General features: G+C 41.3%; 1 protein-coding gene across 1 annotated transcript; it reads left to right on the top strand.

The window, feature by feature from the left end:
- Window positions 1–900: 900 nt before the first annotated feature.
- Window positions 901–15,212, top strand: LOC103822517 (interleukin-2 receptor subunit alpha-like). The gene is made up of 7 exons (XM_018922387.3): window positions 901–1,185; window positions 9,686–9,871; window positions 10,081–10,194; window positions 10,481–10,708; window positions 12,431–12,484; window positions 13,345–13,417; window positions 14,691–15,212. The coding sequence occupies exons 1-6, from the start codon at window positions 1,110–1,112 to the stop codon at window positions 13,395–13,397; spliced, it is 711 nt and encodes a 236-aa protein (XP_018777932.2). The 5' UTR covers window positions 901–1,109; the 3' UTR covers window positions 13,398–13,417; window positions 14,691–15,212.
- The last annotated feature ends 1,107 nt before the right edge of the window (window positions 15,213–16,319 follow it).

Below are 16,319 nucleotides of genomic sequence, written 5' to 3'. Positions count from 1 at the left end.
CCTCACAGCTGGCAAACCCTGCAGGAGGATTTGTCACCTGCATCACAAAGCTGCACAAAATCTCTCATGGAAAGAGCAAAGGGAGATTTATCAGGAGAAAGGTGGATACTGCCATAGCAGCAGTTGAAAATGTATTGCATCTATTCCTTAGCTTGCCTGTTAAGAAGATTTAATTCACTGAGGATTTGTAAAATGAGAAATAAATGCCCAGCATGTAATAATCATGATAGAATACCACAGATAGTTTAAATCTGTTTTTTTCTATAGTCTATCCCAATTAATTCTTTAGTTACTAACAGAAAATAATTTCTGTGTAAATGGCTGAATGAAAGCTACATAAAGTATGATACTTCCTTGGTAATTTCTAGTTTTCCACTGGCATTTGCAAAAATTTTACTGAAGCATGTCACACCCAGACAATTTAGGAGCAAGGGAAACCTTTTCCAAACCTGGCAGCCTCACCCTCATGTTTTTTGTTTGTTTTTTTAATCAAGCTGTCCATCCTTCAGAAGCTCAGCTGTGATTCAGGGAAACTGCACACATGCTTCCATCCAAACCAAATGCAGTATGGATTTATCATCAGCAACAGAAGACCTCTGAAAAACCAAAAAGGATAAGTCATGGAACCTTTTCTTTGCAGGTAGAGCCCACAGATGCTGCCTGAGATCCATTGTCACACACCAGACATCTATCCCACAGCCCTGGTCCATCTCTAGTACCTGTCCAGCCACAGATTTGGGGCTGAGTGCCTGGACAAACCTATTAAAGCCTTCCTGCTTCTACTGACCTCAGCTGTAGTGAAATGTGAAAGAGCTGTGGAGCCAGGAGCTCTGATGTGTCAAACCACTTCCTATACAGGATGGCAAGCTCCGCCACACCGAGCATTGGCTTTGGTTTCCTGGATAACAAACTAATACCTGAACAGAAAGCAGCCTTTGTTCTTTCCTGTGGAGCCAGCAAAATGATGATTTGCTGACCAAACCCCTCGCTGCACACGTGGGTAATGCTCCCAGACAGCCTCATCAGGCAGTAATCAGCTCCTTGGCTTGGCTGGCAACAGCTCATCACTTCTGAGAAACTTCCCCATCCTCAAGAGGCGTGGAGAAAAGATGGGGACAAGTCCCATGGAGCTCAAGTGGCTTTTGATGTGGCTCTTGTTTGGATTCATCAAGGGGAACAGGCCAGGTAAAAGACTCTTTTTACTTTTTGGGGAGGGAAAAAATGGTTTGGGTTTTTTGGTAGTTGTTAGAGGGTGTTCACAACATCCTGACTCCTTTCAGCAAAGGGAAGATGCTAAGGAGCTTAAGGAATTTATTACTCTAAGGAAATGAGAGAAATGGGTTCTGTGCCCACAAACTGTCAACTGCAGAAAATCCAGAGCTTTAGAGGATATTTTTTGTCTGACTAATGTATGTATCCTCCAACCCATCACTGGAACAGTGGGCAGATCAAAGCAGCCTGAGGCAGCCCTTTGAATTTCCTTTTTCCATTTTGCTTGTAACTTTAGGAAACAAAAATAGACACTGAAATGCCAGCACCCCTGTAGGTAAAATTGATGGCAATGGTATTAGTTAAAAGGTACCATCCAAATTTGCTCTGGGGACTGTAGATATGAAATATTTTTTCAGCCATGCCTTTCAATCAGCAGTGCCTATAAAGTATGAATGGAGACAGCTAATCCAATTCAGCATAATTTTACACATTTATAAATAGTGAAACTACTTAGATTTGGTTTATTTATTGTGACAAGGGGGTGCATTGAGAAATGGTCTGGTGATGCATTAGTGTATTTAAATTTAAACTGCTTTGTTCAAAGGCAGGAGCAAAAAAACCTTCCATTCTCAGCACTCCATAAATGTGATATTTCTTTCTGTGTCTGATGATGATGTCCAGGCTGAGAGGTATGAACAGACACAGCCTAAGGCAGGCTCTCAGATATGCTGGTACTGTAACTGCTGATGGATCATCCTTAGCAGGGCTGGGAATTTTCCTCAGGGCTGGCCATCCCAAGGGAAGAGTCTGTTGCTGATGACTGAACTGATTAATGCAGGAAGGACCTTCAGGAATGTTGAAGCCCCAGGTGATTTTATTCTCATTATTTTGCCAGTAAATGCTGCACCTTCTCCTTTCACTGCCAGATGAGGAGCCAGAGCCCAGGGGAAGTGTTTGGTGCTGCGTGCAAGAGCAGCACCACGAGCTGCTCAGCCAGAGATGTATCGGTGGGATCAGTTCTGGGATGAGTCAGGTTCCCCAGATCACACTTTCTGAATTACTCTGCCTGGAACATGTTGTGAAATTTTTTTTCTGGCAGTTCTCGTTTATCAGAAACCGTTCTGGTTTTTTGGAAAAAAAACTGAGGGGTGTCAGAGCAGTTGCATTTTATGCTATTTCATGTAATTTTATTCACCACTGAATGAATTTAATGCACAAGATTGCATTCCCCACTGTATTTCTAAGCTCTTCTTTCCTCAGCTTCCTATTCTTATTTTCAATGCTTCTCCCAATGTTTAAACATAATATTTCTACATATATATTTGTAATTTCTCCCTGCAAATAATATGGTAAGGTAGAAAGACCACCTTTCACCAATTTAGGGGATTTTAATCATGGAGACACTTAAGGCATTGTGGCTCTAAGACCTGTTGATTTAATTCCTTAGGGGGATCAACAGAGAGACCTGGGAATAGACATAAGCAAAGGGGCTGGGTCAAACTGGTCAAAAATCAACCAGGCCTCAGCACATACAGAGCTTTTTTTATTATTCTGCCTCAGTATTTTCAGCTTGTCCCAGCACTGCAAGTTCAGTTTTGTAAATACATCCAGCCCTAGATGGTGTTTGTAAAAATGCACTGTCAGGAATAAATATAATTAGAGGGAAAAGGAAATAAAGACCATTTGTTTTACAGGACAGCTTCACTAATAGTTCTCAAAGTATTTTGGGAGGGAAAAGTCCTGGGGGACTGGGGAAGTTAAGGCAAGGGATGATCATTCCTTTAATAAAAATTAAACTACACCTTAGTGCTAAAAAGAAGAGAAATGCTGGTTTTCCTGTGAACAGCATCACATTTTCTCCTTTATCCTGCACAGCAGCAGTGCCTAGAAGCTGCAGGAATGGGTGAAGCCTGAAGTGAGGGTCAAACACAAGGTAAAAGCTGTGCTCCTACAACCTTTCCATCTTGCTGCTCATCACACAATGAACAGATTTGCAACTTAAACCTGGAAAGGATTAAAACTCACAAAAGATAGAAATTCATTCAAGTGAATTTCATTCACACAAGATGAGTACCAGATCTCAGTCATGTAAATGAGAGGAATTTCTTTCCCATTATACTTGCATATTAGTGCTGGCTCCCATGGATTTAAAATGCAATGCAGAATACATTAAAGTTGTCAAACACAGAAAAGTGATTTTTGTAAGGTCAACTAGAGAGCAAATACCTTTATAAACCTTTCAGCTACAGTGGCCTTCAGCCACAAAGGGCTCAATATCCAGCTACAAGTTAAAAAAATGTAAAAAAAAAAGTTTTAAAAGTGTGATCCTACTGAGGGAAAGCAGATATTACAGCCAGATGGAGATCCTGCAGTACCTGCTTCTTCAGCTGGAGGAATTGTTACCTCCTTTTTCCTTTTATTGCAGAAAAAAATCCACTCTATCTACTTCTAGAAAGCCACTGCTCCTGACTTTGCTCACTGTTGCCTTCAGATTATTGTTATTTTGGTCTCCCTACCTCCTCAATGTTCAGCTTTGTCTGCCCTGTTCTCCCTGTTGCTTTAATGTTATCTTCAAAGCCCAGCTTCTGGATATTTTCTACCCACGGATTCCATTCCCTGACCTTGGTCCTGAATTTTGGAACAACGTGACTCACTCAGTCTTTGCTCCATCTCCTCCAATGCTTCCCCCAAAACTCACATTTCCAAAGTCCTTTCATGACTTTCCTCACTTGACTCCCTGTTCCTCAGCCCTGCCAAGGGAGCAGCACTCTGTCATCTGTTGCTTTTTCTTGATGTTCTTGATTTGTAAAGTGTGAGCCTTCCCATAAAGAATATAGAACCCTCTCTATGTGGAAAAATACTTCCTGCATGACATCAGAAAAATCATTGCCATGTGCGGAAAATTTCCATCTTATTCTTGAAATCTCCAGGGCAAAGTTCCATGACCATGCTGTCTCTAAGTCAGGTGAGATGAGTCCTTAGGGCATATTTGAAATCAAAATTTCCCCACTAGACCTTTTTTTCAATTTTCCAAGTCTGGGACACACACTTGTTAGACCATTCAGTTATTTTCAGAGAGGATATTCTCTACTGCTCTTTCAGACCTACAAAAAGCAAGGCTGAGAAAATTCCAGACAAAGGAAAGAATCTGTATCTCTGCTGTTGTTTAAAAAGACAATTTTTGTTTCTTTTTAGATGAAAATATCAAAGAGATGTGTGCTACTGAGATTGTCTATTTAAGCAGAAGTGTCACACACCAAAGCAAGGCTTTCATGTATGATATTCTCAAACCTTGGCTCTGTGTTCTGCTACAAAACCACGTGCCATGGTTACATTCAGAGTCTGAGCTCCGTGGCTTTACCACAGAACCAAGGATGTTATAAACACCCAGAATCAAAAACAAATGTTCCCCATTGTTTACTTAATGCAATTTCTATGCAGTACACTGTGCCCAGGCTAATTTTCCTTCTTCTTCCTTCTTTGCTAATGTTCCCTCTTCCAATTCCACATTTTGAGTTCAAGTCCCCAGCCCAGCCTCTCTGCTAGGGCAGGTGTAAGATCCATCAGTGCATCAGGTAAACCACTCTGATTGTCAATGTCAGCATGGAAGAATGTTCTTCCACCACAGCAGCTGATAAAAAGAAAGAAGCACCTTAAAGTTTTGCTTTGGAGAAGGTAAATTAGGTGTCTGCTGTGCTCTTGAGAGGTTTGCCCAGCTCCACTTCTCACAGAAGGAGCTAAGAAGGCACATTCCTGAGGATAAATTATGCTTAGCATGACAAAGCTTAATCCACTGTGCAACATGCTCTAGCTTTACTGTATATGGATATTTTTTGCATTAGATTCCAGTGCAATGCAAATATCTGGTCAGCAGGATTAAGCAAAGAGGTAAGAGAAGTGCATTTCTCCCAAACCCAGTTTTCTGTGGTCCTAGAGCTCCTGATAGTTCATATTCCACTTTACTTTACACTGTTTTTTGAACAGAGAAAGTGTGCTGGCACAGCAAACTCATCAGGGACTGTACTGCCAGATCCTTAGAACAGGACATTCTTGTTCTCCACTGCTAGGAATATTCAAACCCACCTCCATCCCCCCAAGGCTGGTCTCTCCTCCATTGCTGTTTGTATTAAAACTTGTGCCTGGTCATTTTATCTGCATTGTATTTCTGCCACTTACTGCAGACTCACTATTACTCAATTTTTTTTTTTAAATAATCTCTCAATAATCTAAGGAACAGTTAATTGTAATCTCACAGGCAAATTACAATAAAGTTGGGGTCTGTACCCCAACCCCACCTTTGGGATCTATTCCCATCTTACAAATACAATTAAGCAATAAATTACATTAATGGAAAAAAGAATCCTGCAGAGCTGAGGCTTGCTTTATAAAGGATCCTTTGAGGATAAGTTTTGAAGTAAGAAAAAGTTCATTACCCTTTCAGTCCTGTTGATGGTATCAATTCCTTCGCTTTGCCTGTATCAGTTTCATCTTCATGAGACTGCACCATTTAGAGAGCCCAGTTTCTCACAGCACATAAATCCCCAGGGCTGATTTAGCTTTTCAGGCACAGCTGGGGAAGTATCTTCATTTTTCACCTGGTTTGATTTGTTGTTGTCTCTGGGGAGAGGTGCTCTTCATCTCTGAACTGGGCAGGTGTGTGCAGTACCTGGTTTCTTCCACTGCTTCTGCCCAAAACTTCAGAGCATCCAGTTTCCTACCAATCCTATCCTACTGCCTTTGTAGTAAGGGGAAAATTGTCCTGTTTTTGCACCTTGCTGCTTTAAATTGAGATCAGAATAATGTCAGTGCTGGTGACACACAGCCACGTGACAGAGGAAATTCTGAGTGTAGGTTAGTGTGACGTGACTCACTGTCTGTGTTTTACCTAGCACTAAAAATACCTGTTACGAATTTTCCACACTCACTTCTTGTGGACTAAAGGTGTTGTTTTAAAGCCTCATCTCTCACTGCTCTGCCAGCTCAGACATGGAAGAGAAACAGGAGGGAGGGTTTCACAAAGACTGGTACTGCCAGCACACCCACCAAGAGCAGTTCTGTGGTTGGGTGAGTAACATAGATGAATGGGAAACGTGAGGGAAGAAATCTGAAAGAGCTGATGCTGATTTAGATGCTGGGTTTCTTTCCCTCCAGTATCTCCTGTGTGATATGTGACAGCTCATGTGGAAATCCTAGGTGCCCTGAGACATCTCAAATGGCAGCAGACACCCTAGCTCACACCTATCTGTTGGCTCAGATGACAAGGCTTGCAGATGTCAAAAAACTTTCCAAACTTAGTTTAGGGAACCCTCCAGCAGAACCAATAACTGCTTATTAACTTCTATGTTTCATGGCTGTCTATTGTCTCAATTCACAAGTCTCTTAATTCCAAGGTTTGTCTCCATCCACTCCATCATAATAATTGAAATCACCTCTAGAACTTCCACAAATGCTGTAGGCACCAAAAATCCATGAATATGGGGAGAATCAGAAATTCCCATCTGCCTTAGGAGAGCTAAGTGTTCTCATAATTCTGCAACTGACAGAAAGGCTAAATCCCTGTGAACACAATTACACCAGCCTATCTGTTTGGCCCATTTACTACATCTAAGTGCAGAGAAATGGAGTCCCAGGACACTTCTGGGGTGTGGGAAGTGAGGATAGTTGGTAGGGGCTGATGAATTTTGTGGATGAAGGAATGAGAGAACAGTGAACATCAGGACAGCAAGAGAAGTAAATAGTGGCAGACAACACCTTGTCATTGGGATGAAAAATTGGAATAAGTGCAAAGGGAAAATGAGGAGGCAAACAGAACAACAAGGCATCTCAAAGTATTGTGAGGGCAGTATTTCAAACCAGTAGTAGCAGGAGGGCAGCACTGGAACAGCTGTGGAGGGATGCAGAATCCAGGGAAAGCTGAGCTGTGCAGAACACCACAGACTGTGAGGCAGGTTATGCCCAGATGTGCTGGCCTTTTAAAAGATTAAGCCTTTTAAAAGATTGACATTTTCATATCATGCCAACTCAAACAAGTTGATTGGCTAATTACCAGCAAGGTGCAAAACAACAAAAAACCCCCCAAAATAAAGCTAATCTTCCCTAAAAATGAAAAAAGTCAGAAATCTGGTGAAGAAAAAAAATCTACCCTGCCATTTTCTACTCCCTGGATTTTTCCAATCCCTTGGCTATTTTCCCCACTCAGACAGCAAGGATGTTGATTTTAGGGGCAAACCATGTAGTTTCCTTGGGCACAAAGATGGAATGAAGTTTTAGGCACAATTCACTTGAGAGGTCAGTATGGTCCAGACCTCACTAGGTCTGCATCCTCTCTGCAGTTTTCCCAAACTATTCCAGGAGGTGCCACGACATGAAACAGAAGAAAGACATGGAGATGCTGGAACAGGTCCAGAGAAGGGCAGTGGAGCACAGGTGTGATGAGGAGAGGCTGAGGGATCTGGGAGAGCTCAGCCTGGAGAAAAGAAGGCTCAGGGAGGATCTTTTTACTCCCTAAAACTGCCTGGCAGGAGGGTGCATGGGTTACATGCCGAGTGCCTACTTTTTCTAGAAAGTGGAGTAAAAAACACATAAAGAGAAGCACTTCTGAAGATATATAAGATATTTAGAGACAATTAAGAGAGTCATGGTAAAGGATATTTTGCAATATCTGTATACATTCACAGCTCCTCCCAGTGTGAGGTACAACAATAAACCCAAAAGTTGACAACTTTGATCAAACACATTGGTGAGAAGTATGGGAGAAGCTAGTGTTTCAGAAGGTTATGATGGTTGCAAAGGAGAAGGTTCTTGAAAATGGGAGCAAAATATTTTATGTGACAATGAAGCAGTTAAAAGTCAAAGGGAAGCAGGCACAAGGTCACACCAAGACCTGGGAAATTCCTCTTCCAAAATTCGTTTTGGATCAGAGAAAGGAATATGGTTGTAAAGGTCAGAGAAGATACTGCAGTTATTTAGATGTGAGAAGACAAGAACTTGAGCAATGTGGATGAAATTAAAAGGCTGGATCCAAGGAAGATTGTGTATGATCCAGCTGCAATGTGGATGTTCACCTTCTCCCAGGTGCACCATTTCTGCACAATCCCTGTCTGATGTTTGCAAGTTCAGAAGAACCCAATATCTGATCATCAATTAAAAGAACGTTTGCCCTTTATGATGAGTCGGTTAAATGTTGTGGGTTTTCTTAAGAAGAGGCTAAGGACTTGTAGGTTGGAGTGCCTTATGCTGAGATTCAGATCTGCAATCTGCTTCAAAGAGGCTTTTGAAGTCTTGAGGGAAACAAGCTTTTAGCTTTCAGGGAAAGTGAGAGTACATGATCTCAACTTGCTGCTGATCTGATAACTCTTTAATTTTAATCACCCTGACAGTCTGTGGTAAACCATGTGGTTAACTATTTCGGGTGCAGTCGCTTCTCTCAAAGCCACAGTCTGATGTCGTTTACAAGGCAAAGCCTTTGATAACACAAAGGTACAAGGGGATTAAAACAACCCTTATGCAGATTAGCTGTTAAACTGCTCACATACCTTTCGTTCTTGCCTTCTTCAAACTTTGTGACTTACTAAACAGCAAGACAATGTAAAGTAAAAAGGGTAGAAAATATGAAAGTGAGGAAATGAAAGAAATGGGCATTGCAGGGCTGGGGCTGGGAGTCACAGGTTGAGTTGCTATTGGTCTTTCAAGGAGAAACCACTTTGGGAGTCAAGGGCAGACACCAAATGATGAACAGCTATCAGGGACTTGTGGGCCTTTGGCAGTCATACCTGCTGGTTGCTAAGGCTGCATTAATTATGGCTGCAGAAAGTGTGAGGATATGATGACTAAGAAATTTCAGTCCTGATAGCTGTTGCTGTTGTGCATAAGCATAAAGGACCACGGATCATGCACCCAAAGATCCAGAGTGCCAGGCCTGGTGCAACCAGACAATTTGATCTTTTAATTTCTCAGCCTTTAGGCCTTAAATAATCATTAAGTAGTGCCTTTATCAACCTCTGGGTCCCCAACTCAGCTTGAGCAGGCTTTTCAAGTGCACTGAAATGATCTAACTTAATTTTTCCAACTGATTGAGAAGTATATTTATATTTGATTTGCTGATGACACAACACTTCACGTCTTTGTTTTGGGATGAGTTATATTTAGGTTTGCAAACTTATTTCACAGTAAACTGCTCTTTGGTGTCCTCAGACAGAACTGAGAGTCTATGCCCATTCCCATTGTTTGCTTATAGACAATTGCAACTCTTAATTGCTTACTTTTGCCTATTGTGCCTCTCCCCATAGACTGAGGGCTGCACACTCTGGTGGTACAGCTTCATTAAGAAAGTGTTGATAATAATGATTCTTCATTAAGAAAATGTTTCATGTTGTCCATCTGCTGGACATGTCTGGTATTGAGAAACGGGGCAGTCCTTGATCCCTAAAGTAAAGTGCCAGGCTGTCCTGATTCTCAGGCTTTCTATTTGCAGGTGAATGCCCACTTCTTCCACCAACTGAATTTGCTGATGTTACTGCTGACATGTATCCACCACAGACCAAACTGTACTATGAGTGTGACCCTGGCTATGGCAGAAGAGCTAGTGCATACCTAGGAATTCAGTGTAAGATTGAACAGCAGGGTGCTGTTTGGAAATACCAACCATTTGAATGCTTTGGTGAGTGAGTGTTGTTTTTTTTCCTATACATAGAGGTGTTTCTCCTCCATGTGTAACTTGGCATAAAACATTAACAAAAGATCTTTTGTGCTTATTTTTCTAAGTTAGAACTTGAAACAGTTTTATCCAACCTCTAGAAGCTTGGGTGCTCTGGCCCTTTGTTCTGGTATTTGTCCTGCTGTAACTCAACAAATGTCACTTCTCCACAGATATGAAAAATTTGTCCTCAATGATGGAGTTAGAACTTACACAGAAGCCAGAAACAGAACAAATGAGCACTGCACCCCAGAAGCAAGAAGACCTTTCAGAGTCCAAACCAAAAGGTAAATAAGAGCTCATTCAGTATTTCTCCTGCTAATTTCCATGGAAGTAGTGTAAAAATGGTGAATAATATTTAATTATTTTGCAGGCAGAGGGAAAGAAACTATTTATGTAATATGTTAGCTAAATCAGGTGATACAATATAAGCAAATGAGTATTTGACATCCTAACCAAGAATTAGAAAGGCTTGCTATGTCCTGCCTGTCTATATTTTCTAAGATTTTCAAGAACAGAAGCAGCATGTAAAATCTGTCTGCTTTAACCATGTGCTGCCTTGTGCTCCCACAGATTTCTGTGGTCCTCCCAAGACTATTCCACATGCCTCCATAAGGCTGCCCCAAAAGCATTACGTGGGACAAGTCTTACATTTCAAATGCCAGACAGGTTATGATAAGAGACCCCCCACCTTTGGCAGCAGGACGTGCAAGGAAGGGAATGGCAAAACCTTCTGGACCCCCCTTGATATGAGATGCACCAATGACAGCAACCAGTGGCCACCACAGACCATTGGGCCAGGTAAGATGGTTGTGATTACACCACAGCAATGTGCTGACCTGCTCATGGGGGTTCAGACCCCCCAGCTGTCGTGGGGAGAGTGGAAGCTTCAAAAAACTTATTAAGGAAGCTCTGCCACTGAGGGGAAGAAAGAACTTCCTTGTGTGTTTAAACACCTTCACAGAAAGGGGTTGAAATGAAGGCAAATCCTTCCTTAGCCTCAGATTTTGTCAACAGTTTAAATTTAAGGAATCACTCTGTCCTGCAAGTTCTGTTGATGGTAAATCAGATGTATTTATATAAAAAGGAGTTGTTTATTAAGATAAATGAACAGGAGGTAACACAAAAGACTTTAATCAGAATTACTTCCTACCCAATATAAAATTAAAATAACTACTAGCAGATTATAGCATAATATAAAACTGTATCAAGATACCTATATTAAAACCAACAAAAGAAATATTATTGATTAGGAGTCAAATGTAACTTACCATTGAAATGATCATAATATACACAGACAGATTCCTTCACTCAATCCCTTGGGAAGAAACCATGAAATAGGTGTCCCTACTCACGGGAGAAACTCCACACATTTCCAGGAAAATGTACAGATTTCTGCTTTATGAAAGTTTGCTGTGGCTTTTATATCTGTAAAATGAATGGCTGTCAGTGAGAAATTCAGCCTATTTTGTCATTCCTGCCCTTGTGACCATACCAGACCACTGTACACATTATTTCAGCATCAGCCCAGCATCTTCTCCCCTATTTCATAGATCTATTCCCCTGTGGTGTCTGGTTCAGAGTGTTCCTGGTACAGAAGTCACAATATTGTGTCTGGTCTTTCCCATCATGACACCATTGAAAATTTCACTTGGTGATATCAAGATAAAATAATTTCTTGCTATGATAGATATAGCCCATCAACAAACCAGTCATAGAAAATAATACAGCCTATTGGAATTACATCTATTTAAAAATTACAAATATTTTAGAATTTTTAAATTGGGATTGTGAAAAATATGGGGCTGGATTACAAAAGACGCCCCTTTGGACTTAAATTTAATGAAACACTAATTTTAGTTTCCTGCAAAATGCTTCCAAACCTCAGGAAGGTCAGGTCCTTGCAAATAGAGCACCAAATGTTTATTCCCCTAAAGTGTTGCCTTTGTATTTATTATGATCTGATGTCTGTAATGAGGCTGGAACTTTCTCAGCTCTCCTTCAGCATTCAGCATAAAAAAATTATAAGGAAGCCACTATTACAGGACGTCTTGTTAAAAATCTTGCCCCATATAGGAGCAAGTTCAGAGCTTCCTTTTCAGGATAAGAGAGAAATTCAATTTATTTCTTGCACCAGGGAAAGGTTTAGCTTACATTTCTGGACAAAACCAGGTCCTGGTTGAAGCTATGTTTTCAAGCTTGAAAGTCATCCTTCCAGTCTTATATGAAGTAAAGATCTTAGATGGATCCCATTCTAGTTCACTTTATGCCCACCATTTACAGGTATGAGGTCAGCAGATATGTTGGTATCCAGGCTGGAAAGTTCTATTGATGGCCAAGAAACAAACATGGCAATTTTAAAGTGTTCTGTGCAGAGGGAGAACTGTCAGACTCCATCCTTGGAACTGCTTTGGTGCTGGAATGAGCTGATTCTTTGCCTGACTCTGTCCTCATCACAGCTCTGGTGCTCTTCATCAGAAGTGCAAATTGATACAAAAATCAATAATTTCTCTCTCTCCATAGGTTTGAGCCTTCTGTCCTCTTTCCCTTCCTCATCAGGGACACTGCCAGTGACAGGTATGCCATTTTATTAAACACTTCACCACCCAGAGCACTTAGCTGGTCTTTCAGTTTGTCATTCTATTCCAAAGAGATCCATTTCTGTTAGAAGAGCTACTAAATATGCTGCAAGACAAATCTATATCCATGTATTGTGTGAGCAGTTAGTAAAGACAGTATAAACAGATTGTCTAAGCACTTAAGCTTTTATAAAGAAGTTTTCAAATATTTGGAAGGAATGTAAAAGAAAACAGATCAACCAAAAGTCTGTTTTTTTAAATGGACCCATCTTCAGATTCTTCTCTGAGACTTTCTGTGAATCACTTCAACTGGAAAAAAAGCAGAAAAAAAAAGTAAATATTTAAATGCTGAGATTCTTTCACATTTTCAAAGGAATAAAAAAAGATGGGCAAATAGAACATTTCTTCACAGCTACACCGGTGCATTTAGATCAGTCTGAAGGGATTTTCTTCTTCCCCTTCCCCATCTTCTACTCAGCCATTAGCTGATGAAATAGAAATTATGTCCGACCGTGCACATGCTCAAGACTTTGCACAAGGGCTCTTGATTCCAGCTGGAGTCTGTTGAAAACCATAGTGCACATTATGGTGAGAAGGAATAATGGAGTGAGGTGAAGGAAGGGAAGGAGGAGTTTTGCAAACTCCTCCAGAGACCACAACATCAGCAGTCCCTGGTTATTTGACTGTGGTCAATCTCTAGTTGATTGGGTCCTGGGAGCAATGGGGAAACATGGAAGAATTCCTGCCTCTGGGCAGAGGGGCAAGATGAGACCCTATCCCTGATCTTGGCTGTTTCTCCCAGCTGGAGTAAATGTAATAATTAAGATAACTCCGGGTGCTAACCATACTGATTTTTAGGTTTTACAGCTATCTGGTTTGTTCTGCTTATCATTCCCATTGCCTTTGTGTGACTCACCAAGCAGCCAATAAGGTAAGTGGGACACAATGAGGAAAATGTGAAATCTGACCAAAAAATCCCTAGAGGTGGAAGAGTTATCAACTGGATCAGCCTCTCTGTATTGTACTGCTTAGGTTTCTGGACATCTTTGGTGTTAAATATGACCCTGGATTTTGGGATTGTCTGATTCAACTGTTAAATACTGGCACAAGAAAATGAGGAATCAGAGCTTTTGAAATAAAAAAATCTCAGAACAGAGATTTTGCCAGAGAGGTTGTGGACTCCTCATCCCTGGAAGTGTCCCAGGCCAGGCTGGATGGAGTTTGGAGCAACCTGGGATAGTGGAAGGTGTCCCTGCCCATGGCAGGGGGATGGAATGAGATGGGCTTTAAGATCCCTTCCAACCCAAATCATTCTGTGATTCTGTAATTCTAAAAAGCAGTCTTTGTCCCAACCATTGTGGAACTGAGAATGGCAGTTCATTTAATGGGTGAGATATTAACTTTGTGGGAAAATTAAGGTTACCCATGCAAATAGTTGTTTCAGATAGATTATGCAATCAGTTTTTTCTCTCTGGCCAAACTGTGGGAAGTGTGGGGGAGGATCTACTACCACAGCCACGTAATTTTGTTTCTTACATCCCCCTAATTTCACAGTTGTGTCATGACAACTTTGTACTTCAGATTTATTTCAGTCTGGCCTCCTCCCTGTTTCTGTTACTACACTGAGATACACCGAGGCTGTTCCTGTTCACAGGCTCCCCTTCCTAGTTAAGCCAAGATGCTCCTATTTAACATTTGGGAATTCTCCTCTTCTCCTCTCTCTTTGCTAATCCTCATCCTCATCCTGTTTCTCTTCATGTTCCTTACTAATCACTGCTGCTTCTTAGCTGAATGGGGATTTTTCTTGAAAAGTGGGAAGGGAGGACCTCATGAAACCACATTAGAAGTGGATTTTTGTCAATTCATGGCTGGATAAAGCCATCTAAAGCATAAACAATGCTTTGAAACATGCTTTAGTGAAGGTAGTCAACCACAGTGCAGATTGCCTGGGCCATTGTAGGATTTCTGAAAATGTGCTATGTGACAAAGTGTCAGGAATGATCTACATTTGTACTGGCTCTGAGGTGGAACAAAGGTGAAATAACCAATGCCAGATGAAATAGTAACTGACAAATGAAAGAGTAACTGAGACCCCAAATGGTGTCTTCTGCAAAAATACTCTGTTGTTTCTCATAGTAAATATAGAAGAAGCCATAGAAAACTTGCATTTTCCCATCTGTAGTAAAGTGTTTTTCATGTTGTAGGGAAGACTTCTCAGGGAATTGTGGCATTCAGATGCAAATTTGTGAAATTAATGACTTGCCACTGAAGAAACCAGATTGTACCAGCGACCCCAAGACCAGCAGTGGCAAATGAGGAGGAAGCCTGGACAAAAATCCAATGTGTGAAGGTGGCAGAAGATGTTACAGCTCAACTCTTATGGGGACAGCATGACTTTCCACCTACAGTGTGGGATTCACATTCTCTGAACCTGAGAGAAGCAGTGAGAGAAGCAGAGAAAAGAGTGATCAAAACAATTCTTATCACATTTGCTGCTCCTGTGTTGTGCCAAAGTAGAATGCAGTGTGGAGATTGCTTACCCAAAGTGATGGTGTTGTGTTTCCTTGGCCTGTCAGGGCCAGGTGTGTGTGCAGACTGTGGGTCAGCAGACAGTCACGAGATGCTGGGCAGTTGAGTTGAGTGCTTTGTGCAGATTCAGTTTAGATGTAGTGTAATATAATATAGAATAATATAGTATAATAAAGTAATTAATTAGCCTGTGATAAGATGGAGTTCTCCTCGTCATTCCTCCCAGACGTTGGGGCAAAAATACCACTGATACTACAGAGTGCTGGTAGGAGGACTGCACCCCATCACTGACTGCTGGGGAAAGAGCCCTGCCTGAAACTGCTTCCCAAACCCACTTCTCCTCCTCCTACCACACAGCAGATGTGTTTCTAATCTAACTGCAGCCCCTCCCAAGCCACCAGGAGTACATATGGACCATTCTCCCAAGCACACTGAATGGTGACACTGTCATTTCAGCCCACACACCATCCTCCCCACAAACAGAGCAGCTTTGCTGGACACCTGATGTCCCCCTGCCTCTTCCCCACCTCGATGGGTAAAGCACAGGCACACTTTTCTCCTCAAATTGTTCCCCTTGGAAATTAAACCCCTTCACCCCACTGCAGCTGAAAAATCTGACTGGATTCTTTTATGGTTTCCTATATAGATGCATTCCTCATCATCACTCCCCTCTTCCCAATTATTTTGGATTTGTGCCTTCCATGACAGTTCCTGTATCATTCCTCCAGCTCAGACAAGGATGATGCAGATCATGGCAGCCAATTAATTTGACAGCTCCTTTTGTAGCTGCAGAGAGTGAGAGAGCCCAGCACAAAGGCATCTTGAGGACAGGCTCAAGCACACATAATACTTGACATGTTCTTGTATTATTGGGAATTTGCAATATTCTGGATATTCTTCTGCCTCATTTTAGCCATGCTCAGCTGGGTAAGATGAGTTTCACCTAGATGAATGCACATATCTGTGCCTCAGGCAGGCAGTGGGGAGGAACAAGTCCCTTTGGAGAGCAGTTCTTCTCACCCTATTGCCTATATATATAATAATAATTACATATTATATATAATAATACATATATTATTATTCTGTAATATATGTATGTGAATATGTTTTTATTTATACACACACAGAGACATATAATTATTTATGTATATATACAGGTCAAATGACTCAGGATCTTGACCAGTTACTCTGCATTGACTTTAACAATGCCCAAATTGACCAGATTAACTACATATACTTATATGTCATATGACAAAAGCCAAATGGGATGGATCCCTTCCTTATAATTCAGAAGACATGAGGAG

The sequence above is a fragment of the Serinus canaria genome, chromosome 1A (assembly GCF_022539315.1).
Source record: "Serinus canaria isolate serCan28SL12 chromosome 1A, serCan2020, whole genome shotgun sequence".
Lineage (NCBI taxonomy): Eukaryota > Metazoa > Chordata > Aves > Passeriformes > Fringillidae > Serinus > Serinus canaria.
The sequence above is the reverse complement of the archived record's forward strand: the minus strand, read 5'-3'. Positions and strand labels throughout refer to the sequence as shown.

Coding starts and splice junctions, on each gene's coding strand:
- LOC103822517 (XM_018922387.3), top strand. CDS start 1,110: ATGGGGACAAGTCCCATGGAGCTCAAGTGGCTTTTGATGTGGCTCTTG. Junction 1,186..9,685: donor CATCAAGGGGAACAGGCCAG/GTAAAAGACTCT, acceptor TTCTATTTGCAG/GTGAATGCCCACTTCTTCCA. Junction 10,195..10,480: donor TTCAGAGTCCAAACCAAAAG/GTAAATAAGAGC, acceptor GTGCTCCCACAG/ATTTCTGTGGTCCTCCCAAG.